Consider the following 24407-nt stretch of genomic DNA (forward strand, 5'->3'; position numbering starts at 1 on the left):
TGTGATTAATGATTTTATGTTTTAACTAAATTTTTTTCCACCTAATGAAGACAGATGATGTTCATACTATGCTCTGTGCCTCTATGGGATTTGATTTTGGCAAATTTTCATAGTCATAATCCTGACACGATCCTAAATCAGGAGTGATTACTGGGAGTTGGGTGTCATCAGGCTGGCTACTGTAAACAAGTGTAACTCTAAAGATAGATGGATTTCACCCATCATCTGCAGTTTATGAAATCGTATTCTAAGTATAAGATAATTATCTTCTACCTTGGATGAGATATATAATTTAGAGTTGTTAATTTTAGGTCTGGGTTTGCTTCTCTTAGTTACCTGAGTTAGCGCCACCAATTATTATTTTCATTAGTATTGCAGGAAAATTCATATAATGTTAATGCAGTAATGACTGTTTGAGAAGTTTGTTTTCTATTAATATCTGCCCATGGTGATATGACATTAGCTAGAAAGTGACCTTGATTGACTTAATTTCTTACTACAGAGCTGCTGTGTTTCAAGAGCAACCACTTCATGAGTAACTACTGCCTACAGTCCCTGCTGAGTTAACATGGCCATGATTCCTCAGATTGTTTTGTCCTGAGGTTTTTGAGTGATTTTCCATTTCATCAATAGTGAATTGCTAAATTTCATTATTAAAATAACATCTCTGCTAGATAGTTTACTTGGCCGACATGAAACATGGAAAACTATGATCAAAACTGCCTGAAATAAAATAGAGTACAGCCTACAGGTTGAGTATGTGTTTAGGCAAAAAGAGCTGCAGAAAGGAAGTTACTAAAGAGGAATGCTTTTGTTTAAATTAAATTAGCTTTGAACATGAAAGATGACAAGGTTCTGCAGTGGAAACCCAGTTAAATTTAGGAGACCTTACCTGTGAATAGCATATGGGTTTGAAAGATCTGTGAAAAGTTAGGGAAATGGAGAAGATTCACCTCACTTCTAGTCCTGAAATCTTCCAGTTCCTGGTATTTATCAGCTTGAGTATATTTGGATTCTATGCCCTCTGTCATTTTCCAACACATTTTCCTCTTTTCCCCAGAGTGCACCGCTATCCCTGTAAGCACTATGCTCCATAGAAGGAGCCATATTTTGGGTCTAGAAGTGTAAAAAGCATGCATTTTGTTAAGAGAGTATGTTCTTCAGAGGTTGGCTTTCTGATATTATTATATTTATTACATTTCTCTTAAGAATATAGTAGTGAAAATCACAATTACTACATTATATAGCAATCACGTGCCTATGAAGTCTTCACTTTTGCAAACTTAACTTATTTGTGGTTTTAACAGGAACTAAAAAGTGTGTGTAAACCAGTGCTATGGAATACTTTATATCTGGAAAAATTGAGTCAGCTATCTAAAATTCTTGTAAGAAGAATTAGAAGAAAAGCTACTTTCCCAAAAACATGCATGAATGTGTAGGGATATTTGCATGCATGAGCATATCTCCTCACCTGTGCATGTGTACACCAGTGTATGCTTATGTTAGTTGTTCCATTTTCAGCCTATTTTAAATATTAGTTCAAAATATGGTTTTGCATATTTTGCATCTAAATTGCAAAACTAAATTGCATCCTCTGCCTGCAATTTAGTTTTTTCATTGTGTTTTAATGTTCTCTGCCTGCAATTCCTCCAATATAATGAAGAATAGGACTCTAAGATGGTATTGTAGAGTGTAAAATTTAGAAAAAGATAAAATTCTAAACGTATTTTTACGTATAAAATAAAATAAAAAACGTATTTTTCAAAGTTTGTGAACAGTATGCTGCAACGTAGAAGGATGAAAATTACACATCTGTACAATTTATACACCTGTTAGTAAAAATCAACAGATAATTCCAAAATACCATATATTGCATTCTTCTTTGTGTTTGTTTTCTGTTCAGATGAAAACCTTCACGGTATAAAATCACTGATTTAATAACTTTCTACTTTTTACAAAGGGTATTTTTTAGCAAGGAAAGACGAGAATGGGTAATTTAATGCCATCTGAAATACATAGCATTAATACAAGATCTTAAGTCAGTCCAGCTGGCTGCAGATCAAGAATACCAGACAAAACTCAGCCAACTCTTTCCATAAAAGATCCTTTTCTTTTGTGGGTAATTAAGCTCGCCTTGCTGTTGTGCAATAGGCTTGCCTCTAAAAACCAAGGTCTCCTTTTCAAAGAAATCATGAGCATCTTGACACAAGAGTGTCGGGGAGGAGCGAGGCTGGTGGTGCCCTGATGGTCCTAACAGAGGGCTGTTTGGAGTGGGACATCCTCTCCCTTTCCCACAGGGAACCCCACTGGCACTAATGGGGTTGTCTGCTCTGGTCTGGAAACCAGCAGATGCTTTGAAAGGGAGCCCTTACAGGGAAGGTGGGAGTGATTCAATCCCCCTGAGAATATGAAGAGAGAGCACAACTCTTAACTACTAAGAGTTGTACTAACTACTTTTGTACAAAATTTTTGCTGTGAAAATGAAAATAGGTTTTACTCTTAAAAGTACATCTTTTTGAAAGGTACCCTTTGCTTCAGCTCTACTCAGCTGAAAGAGGCATGTGGGAAAAGGGGCTATAATAGGAAGAAAAGTGTGTGTGTGTTGTAAAACAGCGGCTACAGGAGAAGGTGAAAAATACACTTAGAGAAATAAAGGGTTTAAGACAGAGGAAGAGAAGGGTATCTGCTTCAACTGTTTTGCCCTGCCCTGATAAGACAAAATGGATGTATTAAATGCAAATTTAACTAGTGTTGTACTCCTTGACTGGTTTCTTTTATTTCAGAGTAGGTTAAAATCATCATAACATTATAATATACATAGGTATAGAAGTTGCAAACTTAAAAACAAAAAGGGGGGAGAGGTACTTTTTAGAAATACTCTGACTAATGTTGCCTTTGTACGGTGTTTGTTTTTTATCTGTCAAACATCCAAGATCAAAAATATAACATTATGCACAAAGGACATTATATTCAGAAATTGCCAGGTGTTCTCCATGCAGAGTGTTATAGGGACATCATGTTAATAAACAACTTCAGTTTGTGCAGGCACAAAGCAGCTTGGTAGTAAAAAGACAAACAAGCACTTGAAGACCTGGGAGTACATAGGGAAAAAAAATAGTGTTATTCTTTTCAATAATAATATAAGCTCCAAAATGACAAAAATGTCTAAAAAAAGGTGGCTGAATCTCATCTGCAACTGTGTTTTTTAAAAAATTGTAATTTTGTTAGCATTGTTTGCTGACGATAGCAATAGGACTCATAAACTGTTTTCCTTGTAAAAATGTTGGGATTTCTTTCAATATGACCTTAATTTTGGGGTTTAATACTTAATTTAGGAGTAATTCAAGCATCCTTCATTCTGGGAACAGTTACAATGCTTTCTGTTCTAAACATATGAATATATTCAAATTTAACTAGCTCCTTTATCACACCAGTGAGGATAAAAATTAAAAGAAATACTGTTTCTTCCAGTTCATGACCTAAAGTATTTCCTCTTTGTGTGGAGACATGTTAAAAATAAAATCTCCAGGCAAATAACTTCTCAAGTTTGACCTACTGTACATGCTTGTGATACATTCCTGAATTGCCCAATGCAAATGCCTAAAGGCAGAAATTAAGTCTGTAAGGGCAGTCTTTGACCAGGCACCTTTTAATGCCTGAGTTTTGACTTCATAATGGTAAAGGTAGGATTTTTGTAGAAGTCTGTAAATGTAATTTATATGATTGTATACTAATTTGGAAGGTAACTAGCTATCAGTGGGGAAAAATCTGAGAGACTGGATGCAAAGGAAATACTGTGTTTTCAAAAAAAAAACCAAATGAATTGCTAATATATTGCTGGCTTTAGATCATATCACACTTCGGTAATAAAATCTCAGAAGGGAGATACGAAGAAGACAAATAGGCTATAAAGCTCTTGGAAATTTATTAGATAATATCAAGGCTAAAACTGTTTAAACATAAATTAATCTTATAATAATATTTATTTCGTGTGTTGCACTGAATTTCCAACTCAAGATTAGCCTTTTTTATTAGTATATGTTGAAATTTTGGTATAATGTTTAGGATTTCATGTATACAATTTAATAGTCCCCTGGCCAAACAGAAGGTGATTATTGTGTTAGTCAGTAAATTGCGAAAATAGAAACTATACTTAAAATGTTAAAACTTCTCACAACAAGGTTGATGTCAACAGCAGTCAGAACCACAAACCATTGCTAGGACTTCTGAACAGAATAGCTAAATTCTGTACTGATAATATTATTGTTTTCTGAAAGAGGTGTTTGCCTGCAAACCCAGCCCATTGTGTCAAGTCTGAGTATCACTTTGAGCAATATTTTGCCACCTCTTCATTTCAGCAGATTCTTCTCCAGCATTCGCAATCTGCTACATGCAGAGCAAGTTTATACTTTTTTGGCAGGATAAGTCAAACAATTTGCTTGGGGAAAATTCCAGATTTTTTTTTTTTTTCCTTCCTGTAAAATGCCTGTTATCTCTCTGGTCTGAAAACAAACAAACAAACAAACAAACAAAAAACCCCACCCAGTCACCACTACTCATTTTGTTGTGGTGTGGCAATTAACTTTTGGGGTTTAATTCAAGTGTAACTTTTATGTTGATTAGCCGTTCCAGTTTTATATTTCCAAGCAAAACTAATAGAAATAAATACATAGTTAGGGGACTGTGTGGGAGGCTAGTTTTGGTAACAGCACTGGACCCCTCTGGATGGGTAAAGTGGCTACCATCTCACCCACCATGGCAAATGTAGCCCCATGCCACAAAGGAGGTCATGTCTCCTTTGTTAGCAGACCCTTATTTGCTCCACTGGGCTTTCTGCACCCATTAAATAACTGTTCTGACATTTGCAAACTTCAGACGTCAATTTAACATCAGTTAAAATGAAGATGCATGGAGTTTCAATGAATCATTTGGGACACTGTGTTTTCAGTTTGAAAGAAAGTTAAACTTAACCCATTTCACTGATTGCTATGTTGTTTTGAGGTAATATTCTCTCAGGGTCATTCTAAACTCAGATCAGGTTCATCAGGAGGTCCTGGAAATTCATCAGCTTTTTCAGCAAACCAATCCAAAATATCATGTTGTAATAAAAAATGAAATACACAGTTTTCCTGGATTTGGCTTTTGCTTTGAACGTTGTTCATAACTCTGCTATGGACTGACAGATTTGTATTTCTGCTTTTCTAAGATTTAGTTAACTAACCTTCGGTCAGCTCTGTCTTCACATAAAGACCATGTAGACCATGGTTTATATGACCATTTTATCTATACAGTTCCTTTAATTCTAGCAGGAATCATTTAATTCATGTTTTGCAACGTCTTTGAAGCAGTCTGTAAAAAACCCTCTAATAGAATCCTAACTAGTTAGTTAGGAGAAGTTACTGTGTAGCCTGAAAAACAGTTTAATGACTATCAAAAAAGGCTGATTTGGGCACTTATATTACCTACTTCTTGAACACAACGAAGTAATTATAACATCTTTGTTTCCATTTCTTAAGAAGGATTCATAAAAATATTATTTTAAGTGAGTTAATGGAACTTCCTATTTTCTAACTTCCTATTGTTAAAATCCAGTGAGGGTTTTCATATTCCTGAATTTTGAGGCAGGCTCATTGGCTAACTTTTGCATTAACTCTCTGTATAAAGGGGAAAGAGAGGGGGAAATTCCTTAAGAACATTATTTATTCCATCTAACTGAAGATCTTGCTTTGAGTTGCTCTTTCAAGGATCTTTTCTGTCTCCATTTGATACAAATGGAGTATAGGAAAATAAGCTGCATAAACTAGGTGTTTAAGGCTGTGATGTAAATACCCCTCATCCTTCTCTCTTTCCAGTCGGAGGATCTACAATGCTGTATTTACTATAACGTTATCGTATCTCATGGATATCAAGAATTTCCAACCAAGACAGAAATCTCTGCCAAGAATTGACAAAACATAGTTACGCTGATGAGTTCCACAAGGAAAAGTCCTGAGCTGGAAAATGCCTTCTTTGAACTTCCTTCTCTCCCATTTCAATTATACGTTAACCTCCATCATTTGTATTTGTACAATCAAATTAATTAACTTGGGGTGAATATTTGGAGGCAGGGTTTAGAATCACTAGCTCTTTAAAGAGTATGTGTATAAAGGAAATGGTAATGATGTATTTGTACCAAACAGCTGTGGGGTTTTTTTAATTTATTTAATTGCTATAATGGATGTATATCAAATATTAATATAGCTTGTTTTCCCAGCAGTAAGTCAGTGCTCTGTGAATTGATTACACAAAACAGTATTTTTCCCCCAAAAAAAGAGATTTTTCTTCTCATTATTCAATGGAGTTTCATGCCAAATTAATGCTTTTAATTTGAGCTTATTCTTTCCAAGTAATGTCGTTTCAGATTTAACAATTGTATATTCTGTTCCCTAGGAAATAACAGAAGATCGGGACCGATCACGACTGGATTCAATGGTGCTGTTAATTATGAAACTGGACCAGCTTGATCAGGATATTGAAAATGCTCTCAGCGCAGGCTCTTCCCCATCCAGCACCCCAACATACAAACGGAGGCATATACCTGTAAGGCAGTTTGCTTAATCTTTCTTATTATTCTGAGAAGAATCTGGTTTTACTTCCCTTTTTTTTTTTTTCCCCAGTTCTCACATTTATCAGCTCCTTGGTTTCAGAACTAAAGCTCTTTTTGTAAAGAATTTGCTGTGTATTTTTGTTTGTATATATGTATGTTTTGAAGGCAGTAACAGTGGCATCCATTATTTCCTTTTGGCACCATTTCATAAATGAGAGGTTCAGAGCTCCCAGATGAAAGAAAGGAAGATCAACAAGATTCAGAAAATGTCTGGCTCTCTAATTATTTCTTACTGTAAATGCAGAGTCAGCACAGAGTCAGGATGACACCAGTCTCAGAGCATATGTGTATGTGTCATTTGATATTAAATAGAACTGAAAGTAAGTCTGAGCTACAGGTCTTGTTTTTCTGCTAGTGGGAGGGTCCATGAAATTTTTGGCAGAGACACGAAATCCTCTGTCATTCAAAATAAGATTCTGGGCAGAACTTTAATTGTTTAAATTTCTTTAATTATTTGATTTATTTAAATGAGATAATTCCTTGCTGAGAGTAGTCTGAAGGGACACTAGACAGCTCACAAGCATGATTGATGCGTTCTTTTTTTCTGAAAAATGTTTACACATGTAACTGTGAAGAACACGAAATGGCTGACCCAAGGTGTTCTCATGCAGGCTTCCTGTTAAATTCACCCACATGTGCTGCAGCTGTTTTTCAGTTTAAGAAACCTGAGAAATACTGCCCCAAGAGCTCTAGGCTAACATTCAGGTCGTTTGGTTTTTTTAGTGGTATTTTCTTTTAAATAATGAGGGGGTTTTCCTGTTAAAGCCAGACTTCGTTACTGCTGTATAGTCAAGTAAGTGGTCTGCAGGTGAGAAAAGCTATATTTACGTTTCTGTGGGTTTGGTCAGCTGAAGATTATATAATATGTCATTTTTAAAGGACATAACATAATTACACTTTTAATAGTTAAACATTTTCCCCCTGGATATCAACGTTCTCATAGTATCTCCTTGAGCACTGATGGGAGAGGAAAGCTGAAATACGATGTTAACATCTGTTCTCCGTATCTCGCCAATGAGTGCAAGCATTTTAGCTAATTTCTTACAGCAATAAAGGGAGTTGGGGCAATCTGTATAAGTAAGCCTGCATGATAAGGAGAGGCGGTACCTGTTTCCATGCTGCAAAGCAGCCCTCCAGAAAGACAGCTTGCATCAAGCATGGTATATATGCTATTTATATACGCTAATTTTCTAGGAATTTTTGAGCCTTTGAATCAGAAGATAAAAAAATTTGGTTTTCAGGGCACTTGTGCATTGTGTTCAGTCTCATATCGATTGTATAGTAACGAAGCATTTGAAGGTGATGCAAAAACATGGGTAACGGGGCAGGGAACGTGGTTCTGCACTGTGGCAGCACGGCTCTGCTACCCAGGAGCTTCTAAGAGCAGCTGTACCCAAGCTGACTTCTACAGAGTCATTTCCATGGCTCTGCTGCTTTCCCAATGCTTCACATTGCAGAGGACTCACTGGCAGGAAATATCTGACTCAAATGCATGGTCCTACCTAGAGTGCAGCTTTGTCTCTAATTTCTAACCCTTTTCAGAAAACAACACACTTGCGTACTTGGTGTAGAAGTACCTGTCTAATTGACAGCTTCAGTTTGGCAGACTGGAGGCTTAACTGGAATTAATGAATCAAAGGGTTGCCATTTCTTTCCAGTTCAGGAGCAGAACCCCTGAGATGTCTCTGCCCCATATTTCACCTATTCTAGGAACTTGGTATTAGGAAACGGAGGCTTTGTCTGCAAAGAGTTGGCTGGGGTTAATAGTTCAGGCTTTTTTCTGTGAACTGTGTAGCTGTATTCACGCAGGCTGCACCTCAGCTAATAATCCTGACAGTATATGGCTGGTTCTGTGCATAGCCAGGTCTTTGCCAGATATGTGTCACAATTTATCTACAAGCAGTATAATCCCCTGCCCTCACTCTATGCTATAAATCAAGCACGCACTATATTTTTACTTCCTCAAAAATAAAACATACTGTATTTCTTCTTCTTTTTATTCTCGAAAAAGGAATGTAATTAGTGTCATTAAAGTAAGGGCATTTTAACCAGAAATAGCATTTGGCTGATAAGTGTCTGCTGATTCTAAAAAAACTAGGGAGCTGTACCTCTGAATTGTATAAACTGCTGGATGGTGATGTCATTTCAGCTGTGTAATGGTTTACAGATGTTCTCTGAGCTTGCAATGCTGCTGGAGACAGAAGGTGGGAGCACACAGGAAATACTGAACATCAGAGAAAAATGTCAGACTTCTGCAACCCCAAACTGATTTTTCTTACCTTGCATTCTAACATTTAGGGAAATTATAGCTTTGATGTTAGTGGTGATTTGTAATTTCAGAACAGCAGCTAATGCAAACCACCACATTGAAAAGGACAGCAAGTGAATGTGTAGGTAATGGAAAAGAATAAGGGGAATTACTCTTACACAGAGAATTAACCATATATATTTGAGTGGGTCTGTCTAAATACTTCCATTACTTAGAAGAACTAGATTTTTATTTCATATTTACATTTACTAAAGAGACTTGCAACATTTTTTTTACAGGATGTTGAATCTGGTTCTGAAAGTGGAGTGGATGTTGCTTCAGTAAGTCACTCACAAACAAACTTGTCTCCTAACATCCATGCTCCTGACCCAGCATCTCCCTGTTTGGTAGCCAGCTCTGGAGCTAAACCAAAAGCTGGGGTGAGTACAAAGATTATGTTTTCTTAACATCACTCACGATATCAGGTTGGAAGTGAAATAAAGATATTTTATACTATTCTTTACATGGATTGTACAGCAGGATGTGTGTGACACTGAAAAAAAAGGACTAAAAATGCAGGTTGTCTCAAGGTGCCATTTGAGTGGCAAACAATCCTAGAAGTTTCACATTTAGAAACACACTATTATCAACTGATGATTATAATAAGCTGACTTTTTATGTAAGAAAATAAATTAAAGGAGCTATTCCATTTTACTTTGGAAGATAAGGTTTCTTGAAGTGGTATCACTTGGAATGTGTCCTAAAATCTCATGGAGGATGTAGCCAGAGAAAAAGGCGGTTGAATCATGTAGCCTGATTTATGTTGCCCAAACCCAGCCACCCTAGTCCTCTTGAGAGGCTAAACTGTTTTGTACTGCAAACTGAGGTATTACCCTACTGAAGGGACAATGTCATTCTAAGAACAAATTTGGCAAGCAGTTTCATACACTGAGGATTGGAGGGAAGCCTCTGAGCAGACAGACCCATTCCTGCAGGTGCCAATGTACACTGGGTGGTGAGGAAGGTCAGGTCTGAGAGCTCAGATACAGCAAGGAGCCTCCTTCTGTATCCATCCATACAGCTATTGGGAGCATGGTCCTTTCTTTTGCCATTGTCTATCTACCAAAGAATCCTTCTTCATAATGCTTCAGCCATCAGAATGTGCAGAAAAGCTTGGATGTCCTAGAAACTCCTGACGTACTTTCTGTTCCCTCTTGCACTTGCTGTTTCCACTCCCTCGAGAAGCAGAAAAATCTAGGCTCTTCTAAACTTCGCCCAGGTTGAAAAGTCTTAGCATATCTCCTGCTCCATCTGTTCATGAATTCAACTGCTGCTGCTAACCGGACCAGCAGAAAATCTGGGATAAAATATTAAAATATAAAGTGTGGTTAGCATAAATATATATGTTTATAACAAGTTTATAAAAAGTAAAATAGAGGCCAACTGTCATTTACTGCACTGTAATAATAGCAAGTTAACTAATGCCTTCGATTGAGGCAGTAACAAAAGTTCTAATAAACATTTACATTTAGGATTGTTCACTTGTACAAAAATAAATTCACTTGTAATTTATCATCAGTGCATAACTATAGCAAATAGAGAGCTCTGCACTCTGCCATTGCATACAGTGCAGCACAAATTCTCAAATAAGAACATATGTTATGCTAGAAGGTGATATCCCATTTTCCTAGATCCTGAGAAGAGCGCAGACACTCTCTAAGGTATTAAACATCCCTTTTAAATTTAGGTTTCTCTACTAATATTTGAGGAACTTAACACCTGTCTTTACAGAAGTGTGAGTCACTTCCTTTGGAGTTAGATGTTATGTGTTAATTCACCTTTAATAAGTATTTATTTGACTTTTGCTGTGATGGATATATCATGCTGAACATATCTGCGAATATTGCTTAATTATATAGTTTTTAATGTATATGATTTTGAAGAGATTCTTTCTTTTTTATAATTTGTAGAGTAATTGTGAGTATTCAAAAAATCTCTGCTGATGTGTGGGTTGTAGAGCTACAATCCAAAGTCCCCTTTTGTTAACCTTTTTGAATAGTGAAGTTAAATTTCCTCCAAACTCAACTCTCTTTCCTGAAGTTTTGCATGCTGCAACTCACTACACTCAATAGTGGGATTTGGGGACGGGCTCCTTTTAGTATGTTCAGACAATGTATGTTCATTTTTATCATAGTAGGTTTGATAAGTACAAAAACGTGGACCATTTTTGCTTGAGTGTAGTTCTCCTGCAAACTGGGAAAAACAAGATCCTGTCAGATATGTTCTACTCCTTTTGGCTTTGGGCTTTCAGATTGCTTTGACTGTGTACCCTTCTGATCCACAAACTGAGTGCTAACATGTGCTGTGGCTTCAACTGTTCAAAACTTCAGCTGCCTTCCTACCTGCAGTCAAGCTTTATTTGAAAGCATAAGTTTTCTTGGAACACACTAGGAGAAAATAACCCTTAGTTCTCACCCTTGTGTATCTCTAGACCTGTTGTTCACCTGGTCTGCATGGCTAGGTATTCTGCTGCTAGGTGCTTGACTGCCATCCCATACCACTAGAAAAGAAGTTCCTGTATTCTTCTCGTCGTGTTTAGTGTTGGACTCTACTCAGGATGAATTTTTAAAAAGGGTATATTGAGTGGCATCTCCTTGAAACACTGCCCAGAACGGACATCAGGGATGTCTCTGTACAGATGATTTCCATGTAGAGACCACTCATAAAAATCCTCAAAGTGTGTTTTTCTATCTGTAAGGGAGACCGTTGTCATAGTTTTGTTTTGGGTTTTTTTTTTTTTGTCAGAGTAGCTGGTGTACGAATAGGTTTATTCTGCACTGGAAACTCAGCAAGCTACTTTTTCATGGTAATGGACTGTTTCAAAGATTTTACTTCCTTTTTGGTGTTTGCAACTGCAGATCTTCAAGGATTCCAGATGCTTAGTCTCCAAGGACAACTTATTTTGTTGTGTTTATTAATAATATGTAAACAAGAGTACAACTGCAATTAGTTACATTATGGAATGATATGTGGTATTTTTAAACAAACTATAGCAATCTGTTGACTGGATCAAAAGCAGACTGTACAACTAAAACAAGGCATCATGTGCAGACTTGGGGGGTGGGAATAATAAGGCAGGGAGATACGCGTTCAAATCTAGTCCCTGATAAAGACCTTGGAAAAGATATTAACTACACAAGATCTTATCTTAGAGATAGGAAATTTGTGTATAGACAAACTATGTCCATTTATGTTAATTCAGCTTTATACGGAATTAAAAAAAAAAAAATTCTAACAATGTCACAATGTGCTGGAATATCCATAAGCAGGATTTGGTTTGATAATCCTAGTGGAAATGATTCACTCATTGGTTCATGGAAAAGCAGGACATTTTAAATTTTTATGGGCAGATTTTATGAAATGTTAAACAAGCTTTCCAGTAGCAGACGTCTTCAGAATTGTATTTAAAATTCAGTATCAATTATAATTTTCTTTTCAAATTAATAGTAGATATTCTTTTAAAGAAAATTGGGGGGGTATTTACATACGCAAGTTATTTAACTTTTCATAAAAAATCACGGATAGTCAAATCTATTCTTGTCAGTGTGAATGCCTGTGTACAGTACACATATATATATAAAAACATACACATGCGTACATACGTGCACAGAGTACTCCTTACTGAATACAGTCATGACAAGGAAGAAGAGGATTCTCCCCAGAGCATTATAGAAAGCTATTTCTATAGAAAGGTTTTTCTGTGATTCTGCAGGGTGCAGCATGAAAGCCTTTGATATGCAGACATACATCTTATTTTGGGCTTGTGAGAAGTATACAGTTGAATACCCTTCATCCTAAATTTAGGAATCTGCCACCATTACATTTCATGGTCAGGGTAAAATAGCATAATGTGATCAATAGAGTGTCTGGTTCACAGTACAACAACTAACTCAAAATGTACATGTTTGGCAAGGTGCACAAATGGACAATCCTTATGCAATAAGGATTCACATGATTGAACAGGTACATTTTCCACATAATTTAGGATTGGATAGTAAGAAATGTTTTTGGCATCTTTATATTACTTATGTTTACAGAGTAAAGAATGTTCATGCTTCTATAATTAGCACATCTCTATGTTCTGGGGTTTTATTCACCAGTCTCCAAAATAGACAATGATTTTTGAATATTAACACTCAAATATATACACTTGGCAAACATTAATCACATGGGAGCTGAAATCAGCTTAAAAAAATATAAAATCAACAGGCTTTTGCCCCAGTGGTCATGAGAAACACTGGAAAATGGGAGAGTCTGGTCTGGATTTGGAGAGCAAGGAATGTAAATATCCTATATGTCATTGCCTTCTACAAACTAATGCCACACATCTGGACACTTATAATATTGTTCAACAATAAATACCAGAAATTATTTTATTTTTAAATTTGGCTTGATTATTATAAAAACAATATGTGGCTACAGAATTTAAAGTATATTTTACTAACAAAACATAAGTTACAACAGCCTTCTCCAACGCCCAGTTAAAAGCGAACTAGTTAAGGAAAGCTCGAATCAATTATCATTGCCTTTTTTTTCCCTAAATATAAAAAATTGGATGAAGGACAATAGCAACTAAGGCTTAAAAGTTGTGGCCAAATTTTTGTCCTTGAACATCTGCTCTGCAAAGCCTATCTATTTTCTGTTCAGGTGAAAAAAAACAGCCATGGTTATTTTCTACTGCTTTTCTTGGCAGTCCTATCCCTCTTGCTTCAACAGTGACCAACTTAGCCTTAATCATGCTGTGCAAAGGTAATCAGAAATCTATTATCACCAGAATAGCTGGTATCTAGGAGAAGATTGTTTTTCAGATTAGCTGTAATGACTCATTTAAAATGCATTTATTTCTCAAAGTGATTTTAGGCACCAATTATGCCGGCAAGTACCAAATGACCTAGTCTGGTTATGCACTAGAATGGGATTCAAGTGTGGCTACTGATTTCATTGACGGCCTGGATGAGCTCAGGAGTACACTTTCATAAATCTTCTTACAGGATTGGGAAAAAAGGTTGTATTATTTAGATTACAGTTTTGCAAACTGTTAATTTGTATGTACTAAAATAATTTAGCCTTTCACATATGTTTTTGTTTCATATTATATTTTAAAATTTCAGCTGTTTAGAGGAAGCAAAATCATTCTGTGAAGAATAATTTATAGATTTCTAGATTAAGAAATAGAGTTCAAGTTTCTTGCTACTTTACTACACTGTTTTTTAAATTATGAAATGAAGCTAAAATTTTTGGTAAGTACAAGGAAACCTTGATTTCAGAATTAAATATTCATAAAAAATTATCATGGCAGCAACTGTTTGAAACGTTTACATTTCCCACTTCATTATGTTTTCTAGATAATTCAATTAACTATGAGGTGTGTAAACACACACAGAATATGTCAATGAATTTGTGCAGACAAATTTTTCACAGTGGTTCACGCCACTTGAAAGGTGATAGGTTTTGGTCTCACTGAATAATACCTTTATTTTATATTTACTTATTTATTTATTAAAGTCCTTATATTACTTTTCTAAATTTTGCTGATATTACAGTGTTCCTTGAATTCTTATTTTACTCATTCAGGAAAAACTGAAAGCTATTCTGGTAAGCATTAGGGAGAAAGACTCTTATATGTAATATTAATTAAAATATTGTTTCTTTAAAACTTAAGAATTTTTACAAATAGAAGATGATGAAAGACTTCAGAATCTGACCATGTTGATTAAGTTAGTATCGCCTTTCATATTTATGTTTAGGAAAAAAAAGTGTTTTAAAAGACAGGGTAAGACAGTTAATTATGAAAGCAAATTTTAGCACAATCACATTTTCATTTGAATTCTCACAGCCTGTTATTTCACCCTACAAAAAGTTTTTTTCAACATGTAAATTACCATGAAGCTATATTTGCCAAACACGTAGTAGATAACAGCAGGATTATGCTGTGTTACTTACATGAACCTCTCAAAATTTTTCTTTGACTCTGGCTTGTTCTCCAAAGGAATCTGTATTCTGTTTTAAATATAACTTCCTATGTTAACCCCAAGTTTGGGGTTTTTTTCCTCAAATGAAAGCAACAGCAAACTGCAAATGGCAGAGGTGCTTTTTGTTCTATGAAGTCTTTTAAGCATCATAAATCTTAAAGGTGAGCACTCTTTTTGCAATGAGAGTAAGCTACTCCTGGAATTTGAACCAAAACCACTGAATCCAGTTATGACATCTTTGACAGTGCTGCACTGGTCAGGGACAGTCTCTCTCTCTCTCTCTCTTTTTCTGTCCCTCAATACTGATTCCTGAGTGACCAAAGTGTATGGAGATTCACAGTGCAATAAAAGGTTTGCCATTTTATATAGCTGCATTGTGACCCGGGAAATACATGTATTAGGCTGCCCACTTTTGTTTCGAAGTTCGATCCCAACACAGTATTTGGACTCTAATTAAATACCCAGCTTGCGAAGTGCTAAGCATGAAGACTTCTGAGTATTTCCAAGATGTCAAGTTGTATGTCAACATTTCTGTCTCTTCTTACAACCCGTTTATAACAGCTATGCTTATATACAGTTTTTTTTTCTCATGTCTTCCTCCCTTCTGTAGAGTTGCTGACACTGTTTTCAACACTGTATCAGTCTGGTTATGTACGATAACCGTTTTTTAAAAAGGGAAGCAAAAGTTTATGACTTCTTCAGCAGTAACATTGCTAGTTGTACTATTTCTAATGTTAACATTTTTTCACTGTATGCTGCCATCTGCTGCCTCGCTCTTGTAAATGAAGGGCACTGGGCAAGGGACATCAGACACACTGCGTCAGGCAGTCGTGCTGATTAAAGCATTTCATGATCGAAGATACGGACTTTTCATCCTTACAAAAAAAAAAAAAGAAAAAGCTTTTCATCTTGTACAGATGCATTCCAAATATTTATAAGATATGATTAGACTAAAGGTTGACATTTTTCTGTGAGAATGAAGTTTTAATGGAAATTATAGCAGATGGGGATACTTTTAGAAATGTTAAAAAATTTCCACTTAGTCCTAAAAAGAATTGATTTTACAATAACAGAGGAAATATTCAGCTCTTAATGGATTTAAGATGTTTGGAAGATTTTTAGATTAATTCCTTGAACTATAAGTTTCATATTAGGAATTCCTCATTTTATAATCACACATGCAATAAGTTATTTGTACATTAAGTGCTGATATTCGTAAAAATCCTATCCCGTTTTCAGCCAGCTACATAAATACTGACACAACATAACATCACAACTGCATGTGTACCACCGTAGGAGGCATGTGGGTTCGAGAGCATTAAGTCTGTTATATTAGAGTGCTACGGTTCCTCTTGGTGTGTTGCTTATTGCTTCAAGTGGACACAACTGGGAGGAAAATATACCGAACGTTGCACAGCCTCCCTGGAAGATAGTCTCTGTTTGTTTTGCAAAATCCAGAGCGTTTTTCTTTTTTTCTCATTTCATTCAAGCCTCTTGTGTTTGAGAATAGGAAACTTCTTCTCTGTAAGAAAAATTCACATTAAGCTAATAACCATACCTGAAGTTGCCAATATTCAAGTAGTTCAGTAGAATAGTGTGAGCAAGGGTGTATTTATATTTAAAGGTATCATGCTTAAATGTGTTACAGTCTAATGTGTTATGGTTATGGCCTCTAAGAGGTCAGAATTCTTCAAGATCAGCTCAGACCTGCAAACACATCTTGCATCTTTTCCGCATGAGCGAAAAAAGCCGAGGGAATTAGCATTTCTGGTCACTTACGGGAATGTTACTGTGGTAGGGAATCTAAAAACTGCAGTCTGGGCTCTCTGACATCCTGTTTGCATTTAGGCCTGGGCAGGACAATTCCCAAATCCCTCAGAAAAGAGCGGCAACCCATGCTTTGCACTACTATTTCTTCATTGCAAGTCAGATTTAGTGATACTTGGAATCAAATCTGTTATGTTCTTGCACATCAGCATTGCATTTATTAGTACTGCCATGTCTATGTTTGACAAATGGAAACTGAAATCTGTGGCTGGAGGAATTTTATTGCGTTGGTCTCAGGACCAATATCCTTCTATGTAGCTTAATTTTAAATACTCAAGGCTTAATAGCAGGAAATCCTTTATGTTGTTGTTAAATGATCATGAGCAGATGCAGAGAAAGAGAGCTTTCCAGGTTCTCTAAGAACAAATTTTATGAATCATACGAGGTTACACAATTTAAAATTTCAACCTCAGTTTACTTTGTTTCTTTAAACCTCATTCTGCAATCAGTTAAATGCATTTTCTTACACGAGTAAATCTGTTTAAATCAACAAGATTGGGCATGCCAGAAGTGTCATGTGCATGGGTACGTGGATATGTTTTTTGCAGAATTAAGGCCTTGTGTCAGAGCTAAAAGATTTAATGATCAGAATGAATTACCACAAGGACTCAGAATACTTCTTCCCAATGCCATATGCCTGGTATCTTAAAAAATACATACAAAAAAACTGTCAGTGACCTTTCCCAAGCATCAGGAAGTTTCCCTCATGCCTACTATGACTATATTCAAAGAGCTGACTCATGCTCCATTGATTACTAAGTAATGGTTATGTAGACACACCACAGGGCAGCCTGAGTTTGCATTCAGGCTCATGATATAAATGAGAGTCATACGTCCTCCAGTTCCAAACGAATGTGTGATGCCGAGAAGAATTGCTGGTGTCCCATCTTACAAAAGTCAAGAGAGTCAGTTCTATGCGTCAATTATTTGACTGCCACAATGTACCAATAAGATAACATTGTGACTTCAGTCCTGCCACGTGCTGTGGTCTAAAAAATATGTCAAGCTTCTGCATAAAAATGATGATAGGCTGAATTTCAGCAAAGAAGGTGTCTGGAATACAGGAATATCATAGGAGCTGGAATGCGAAATAAGAGAGTTCAGGCTGATACTCTAAATTACTGTGAAACTGGGGAAAAAAAAGACATTTTCTATTTAGCTTATAAATAGAGATGTTCTAGAAAAACATACAAGTAATGAAGAATTAATTACTCAGAACATTTCTTTTGCATTTTAGTACTTTTTCAAAACTAATGACTATGATAGCCAAAAAAACCCCACACCACCAACTTACATTTCTGCCTCTCACTTACTGCTATGCATCCTAGGATTATCTAGGGAACAGCTGAGGCTCATTCTATGAACAGGTAGACATTAATAAAAAAATTTCAGGAAGAATTATGAAGTTTGAATATTACTTTTAGGTAAATGTACCACTATTTTTTTAATGAGGCATATACTTTTTGATGCAACATTAGATAAATAACATGGTTTAAGTATTGCAAAAAGCATTTGTGTCCATAGGTCTGTATTCTGAATAACATTGTACAATCCTTGCTATTTGAAAACTGGTATTAATGGAGAGTCATGTGATAGATTACTGACTCAGGTTTTGGGGGAATGACTGTTCTATATAATACCTAACAAAAAGATCGATATGCATAAATAAATCAGTTTTAATTAGTTGTTAGTCTATTTTTCAGTCAATATTTGGAAATGACACATTGTGACTTTGATAACCAGATGCTTTGACTGAAAAAAGAAGTGTAAGTGAATATTTATAAGTCACCTATTGACTAGCATGTTGTTCCCAAATTGTTTTTTATTTTGTGAAAGGAAAGAAACATGCAGACATCAATTTGTAAGTGATTATCACTGAGGAAAAAAAGTTGGTTTATCTATTATCCATGGATAAAATAACCTGTTTAATTATTTGCACCCCTTTCAATCAAATAGAGGCCTCTCATGATGTCACGCTTACTGCCAGGTGCCTTGTCTTCCTCCAGTGGTTTGTGGATACGTGCATACTGTCTCATTTGCTAGCATCTTCCAGGTGAAAATTATAAATAAATTACTTATTTCTTCTAAAAGCTATTTGTAACCATTAGGTTAACGGGTTAGCTTAAATATTACGGTGATGGAAACAGTGGGTGGACTTTGTCAGTGTGAAAAATTAATGCAGAAATGGGAGGTCTTCTACAGAAGAGTTGAAATTCCCTTAGTATAAGACAAAGAGCCTAAAGAACTTTCAAAACATAGCAAATAGCAAATTTTAAGTGGGCTTACATTGACACTATCTTGAATATTCTGTTTTATCAGCCATAGGCTGATTTAGCAGACTAGTAGTGTTGAGGACAAGGATTCAGCCTGCTTTATTAGATATAAACCTCTGAAGGAATCAAGCAAAACTACACTTTGTGTAAAGTGTATTTACACTTAAAAACAATATTAAAGCTTATCTAAAAATGTTGTTCTTCATAAGTAAATCTTTCTCTCACATGAAATCAGTAGGAGAAGGTTCAGTTTCTGAACTAATCTACTAGCCATTCAGAAGTGGTAGGTTTGATAGAATGACAGGATATCAATGTCTTTTTTAAACAACTCTGATACGAAGCTGGTCGAGTCTGAATTTTTGAGAGCTTGCTGGGCATTGCCTTCCATGGCAATATGTTCTGAATGTCAGATGCTACGTGAAATGTTCCCATTTGTTCTCTGGTTTTATTGCCTGACAAGTTTAGTGCAAGTTCCTCTTCTGTGCTCTTCGATATGGACTGAGTTGAATCCTTACCAAGTTTCCCCTTTTTTTCTTGAAGTTACTTAAATATGTTTAAGTGTATGTCAGTATGAAATTGTAACTCTTTTTCAGCACCTGCCAAGAAAAGTTTACATGACATTTATATCATTGTGTTTTTTAAAAAAAAAAATTTGTAAATTTTCTCTGTCAGCCTGTAATCCGTATGGTGTACCTCTGCATTGAAGAACTCGAATCCCATAATCCAACTCAGAATTGTTGTTGCATGCATGAGCAAAGATGAGCTTAATTTTTAAACCACTGTCAGTTAGAAGACTGTGAGTGGAAAATTGCTGAAAAAAATGTAAACTCATTCTTAATGTCAACAGTGTAAAGAATTTCTTTTCCCTGAAGAAAAACAAAGTTCACTAAGCACTAAGCAGTTTTATTAATGGAATTTTTGTTGTTGTTGTTTAAATTGCTATAATGCAGAGATGTATACATCTGAATGGGATTGCATTAGCCTTGGTATGAACCAACACTTGCAAAAGAGATCACTGCAGGAAATGATGATTGGTATAGGTGAGATACATAGGGAGTAATCACTTACTACTTCTTAAAAACAAAGGACAATCTTTTTTAAAGGTTAAATCTGTGGGACTTATTTATACTTTGGAAGGTAAAAGTAAATTGGTCCCAAAAAGTTCTTGGACATTTTTTGTGAAAAAGTTTATAACCCATCAAAACAGCAGCTAGAAGCTTCTGCTCATTATTATTACAGTCTTAATGTCAGTCATGTGATGAAATCCTAATGCAGGAGTTGTGTTTGACTCAAGAGCCACGGTTTGCCAACCTCTTCTGTTGGGCCTGTTTGCAGTACGTGCATGCCCTATAACTGCTATTGGGACTGACATGTTTTTACACACATCCTCTAATCTACTGCAGGTCTCAGGGAGAGAAAAATAGTCTAGATTGATCCAATACAGCCACAGACATGCTCTGAACCATAGACAGCTGGATATGGAAGCCCTTACATGGGCTATTTCTCTTGCATAGAGCTTTATCTCAATATAACTTGTCCTAGTGACACACACCTTCTCTGTTTCATGCCTGATAGAGCATTTCAGAGCAAGTCATAAATGCCAAACAGTACGGGGAAACTGTTGAAAAGAAGGAATCTAAAATCTCCTGTTAAAACTGTACTGAGATGTATTGCATCAGTTATTACATCTGTACATCTCACCATTTTTAGAATTCTGTCTCATTGAAAGGAAATAATTGGGAGATATATTGGGGATAAATTTCACCACATGCAGAAGACTAGCATAAGGATTTTTAATGATGTAAGTCCTTAAAATAGTGTTGAAGAGCATCTTACTGTGTTGAAATGAGCAGAATATATTCTGTGTAAAAGCCTTTAACAAACACCATGGAAACAGAAATATTCATAGATTTGTGACTGTTTCCATTCTGTTCAGTAATAACTCAACAAGATATCTCAGAATCTCCAGAACAAAGGAAAGAGGGTTCCGGAAAAGGTCAGCAGGTTCCCTTGCCAGGCAGTATGAAGGAGTGGAAAGGGAGAGAGCCGCTTGGAGACTTGCTGCAGAAAGCTAGGTTGCAGATTTTCTGGGAACTGCAGCTAAGGGATTTTAAAGCTGTGAAAAAACTTGAACTTTTTGCCAGTAGACCAATAGGTGACAAAAGGCTGCAACTTTATTCAGTCCAACAGTGTTGCATAAGACTTTCAGCTAGGATAAACTGTTATTAGATGCTGAATTGTTGGTTAACTTGTAATTTGCCAAGGGCAACTTCAGCTTTGGTTTTGGATAGCTCTATGAAGAAATCCATTGTTTCTCTATCAGAGTCTGTGAGTGCTTATTACATCTTGCTAGGAATTAGATCACTGGGAGAGAAGCAGTCAAACTAAATAGCACAGACTGAAAATCATCCTGTGGACTGAGAGCCACAAGACCCTTACCTTATCCCTCAGCAATTCAAGAGAAGGGAAAGCTTCGAGTGGTTTGAAGATGGAGAAAATACGGTCATCTCAGAAGTTCATTTGTAAGGTAATGCTGGTTTAAGGGTGCGGTTGTGTCCCAGGCAATACTGCTTTTTTTTCTCCTCTTTTGTATGACATTCATACAAGGAGGGGATTCAGATCACCCAGCTGTCCCATGCTAGTATTGTCATGCAGAGCAGGTGAGATGCAATTGTGATTGCAGGTATAGCAATCACATTTGAGCTGCTTAAAAACTACCAAGAAACCTACTGCTCTGAGCATCCACAGTGCTAATCTCCAAAGTGATAATAACTATTAGTGGCTACTTAAACTGATATTAAAAATGTTGTCCTGCCAAGATTGGAATTGTTTTATTTATTATAAAGTAGTGTTACCTACAGTAAAACTGTTTTCAACTAATCTCCTAATATTCATATCCAAAAGTTTGGTGCTCGATGGGACTTTGGCCCATGTTGAGATGTTATGAAATTTGAATGCCTTTTGGCAGAATTGTGTTTATAAAAACAGGAAAGAGCAGAATGGTTTTAAAATGATGCTTTACTTTAGCTTAGCTATGCTCCTGAATCTTTAAAGTGGTCTTTTTTTCTGTTTCTTCTTTTTTTTCCTTTTTTCCTGCTTTTTTGTCTTTTTCCTTTTTCTTTTTTGTTTTTTCTTTTTTTTTCTCTGTTTTTCTCTTTTTTTATTTTCTCCTCTTTTTCTTCTATTTTCTTTGACTTTTCCACCTTCCTGACTTTTATTCTGGATTGGCATCTTGCATTAAAGTCAGGATAGTTATTAACACCAAATCGTACCCACCCTGCTCCAAAGCACACTTCTTCTTCCCCATGGTCCATGGCTGTCTTTCACCAGATCAGTCCCAGCAAGATCACTGGCATGATTGTACAGCCACATCTTTGCCTATCCCTATAAGCATTTGAGTTACTTCTCCTCTTCTTATATGCAGCTGGATAACATGTCTATCTGTGACTTGAACAAGGTAGAAGAAATATCAGCATTTATAGCAAACATAGGTATTAGATGTTTTCCAGGCCATGGGCTGAAGACCAGTGCCTTTGGGGGACAAGTACATTACTAATAATTGTTGTTTATGCTGTCAGTCTTGTTAGTACTGAATTCAGCCCCCATGAATCCATGTCTCCACTTGCAGCTGTGGTTATTTTAAGTGTGCTATCAGCTAAGTGATTTTTGGGGGATTTGTAATGTCTGAAATAATGTGCATTTAGCTGAAGCGGGAATATGCAAAACCTCAAGAAAGAAAAGCTGTATTAAAGAGGAAAAGAAGGAACAATGGAATATGTAAATATGCCTTTTGGTGAGAGTTTCCTGTGTTTTATCTAAGAAAGAATTTCAGGCTTGAGTCCAAGACAAGTAAGGGAACGCAGAACGAGGGGACAAAGACACAGAAGTTGAGTTAGAAAAGTAGCGACAACCATTTAATCTCTCTACCAGTAGATGGAGAGCACAGGAAAGTAGAAGCATGCACATGAAGAAGGAAGAAAAAAACCTTGCATCAGCTTCTTGAAGGGGGTGAGAGATGAACACAGAGATTGCAAAGTGGGAGAAAATTGGAAAAAGTGGATTCTAAAGGGTAAAGAGGAAATGGCAGGACCTAAATTATCAGCTTGTTGGTAGTGAATAAATATCTAAATAAATATCTAGATTATCTTCTTTCATGCCTCATACATGGTATTCTTTACTCCTGGAACACGGTTTGAAAACGTGGCATGAATAGTTTGCATTACTGGAATGGAAGAAATCCATGTCTGCCTTTTCAAGCATTTTTCCAGACACAGACATGCTGTGAGTGACATCATGGAAAACCATTTCTTCTTGTCCTTTACATACGCCTCTCTTGTAAGGAATAATCTTGCTCCTGCGCTCTTTTCCTCCCTGTCTCTTGCCCTCCCTGTCTCTTCCTCTCTGCTATGTCTTACTTTGTGTTTTCTTTCTCTTTTTTCTTCCTTTTCTTTTCCTCCTTTTTTTTTTTTTTTTTTTGGTCTTCAAAGCCAGGGTGGGAGCAAGGGAACTGGTTAGCTCTCTGTTTAATAGTTGAAAGAGCTTGGTTTGGGGTTTTTTAATGCACAAAATTCCTCTCAGTGAGACATGCCACACATTCTGATCTCTCCCCTTCAGGCAGTTACACACTATTAAATATGGGGTTGGAAATGACACACGTCTGGAAATACAGAAATGAAACAGTCTTCCACTTTCTGCACTGCACTATACAATGAAGGTGTTGTAAATTGTTAACTGAATGGCATGGGCTTCTAGTTTGTTGGGCTTTCTATAAATAGAAACTGTACATTCCAGTGCATTGCCACTTTTTATTTTCTTCAGATTAACTACCATACTTTGAATCTTTCTGTGTTCTAACACAGAGATTAACGAGGTTTTCAGTTTGCCTGTTTTTATTCCCTAAAACATAGCTTGCACTCTGAAATTTTATTCTATGTACCTTCTCTTACTGAACCATCTTAATGGTATTTTTCTACTATCCCTATTTTAAAAAAGAAGTAAAGTCCAAACAACCTATAATGGTACTTGAGGTATTCCCTGTATTCTACAACCCAACAAATAGTGAAATATTATTATTGTATATTAAATAATACTGCACACATTATGTAGAGATTAATAGTTAACATATTGCCATGCAGAATTCAGAAAGGCAAACAGGGTACTTCTTGAGATGGAAAGCAGGGAGATCCTCTAGTCTTCCAAAGTCATTCTGAAGTTTTGGGTTCCCACTCCGACAAGACAACCTTGCCTGTATGTGAATGGCACTAGAAGTTTATTCTTCCACAGTAGTTTGTGAGGTGAACAAAAACCCCACACAAGAGGCAGCTGGTGAGGAATTGCAGGCCACTGAGACTGAAGACTGCAATGTGAAAAAAAAGTAGGAT

General features: G+C 36.2%; 1 protein-coding gene across 1 annotated transcript in view; it reads left to right on the forward strand.

The window, feature by feature from the left end:
- The window catches only part of LOC103926339 (rho GTPase-activating protein 7-like), a 66194-nt gene extending 54944 nt beyond the window's left edge, over nucleotides 1-11250 (forward strand). Inside the window, exons 3-5 of the mRNA XM_009335200.1 lie at nucleotides 6430-6579; nucleotides 9194-9334; nucleotides 11206-11250. Of these exons, the coding sequence (XP_009333475.1) occupies nucleotides 6430-6579; nucleotides 9194-9334; nucleotides 11206-11250 (336 nt within the window). The remainder of the gene's footprint in view (nucleotides 1-6429; nucleotides 6580-9193; nucleotides 9335-11205) is intronic.
- The last annotated feature ends 13157 nt before the right edge of the window (nucleotides 11251-24407 follow it).

This window comes from Pygoscelis adeliae, unplaced genomic scaffold (assembly GCF_000699105.1).
Source record: "Pygoscelis adeliae isolate BGI_AS28 unplaced genomic scaffold, ASM69910v1 Scaffold21, whole genome shotgun sequence".
In the NCBI taxonomy this organism is placed as follows: domain Eukaryota; kingdom Metazoa; phylum Chordata; class Aves; order Sphenisciformes; family Spheniscidae; genus Pygoscelis; species Pygoscelis adeliae.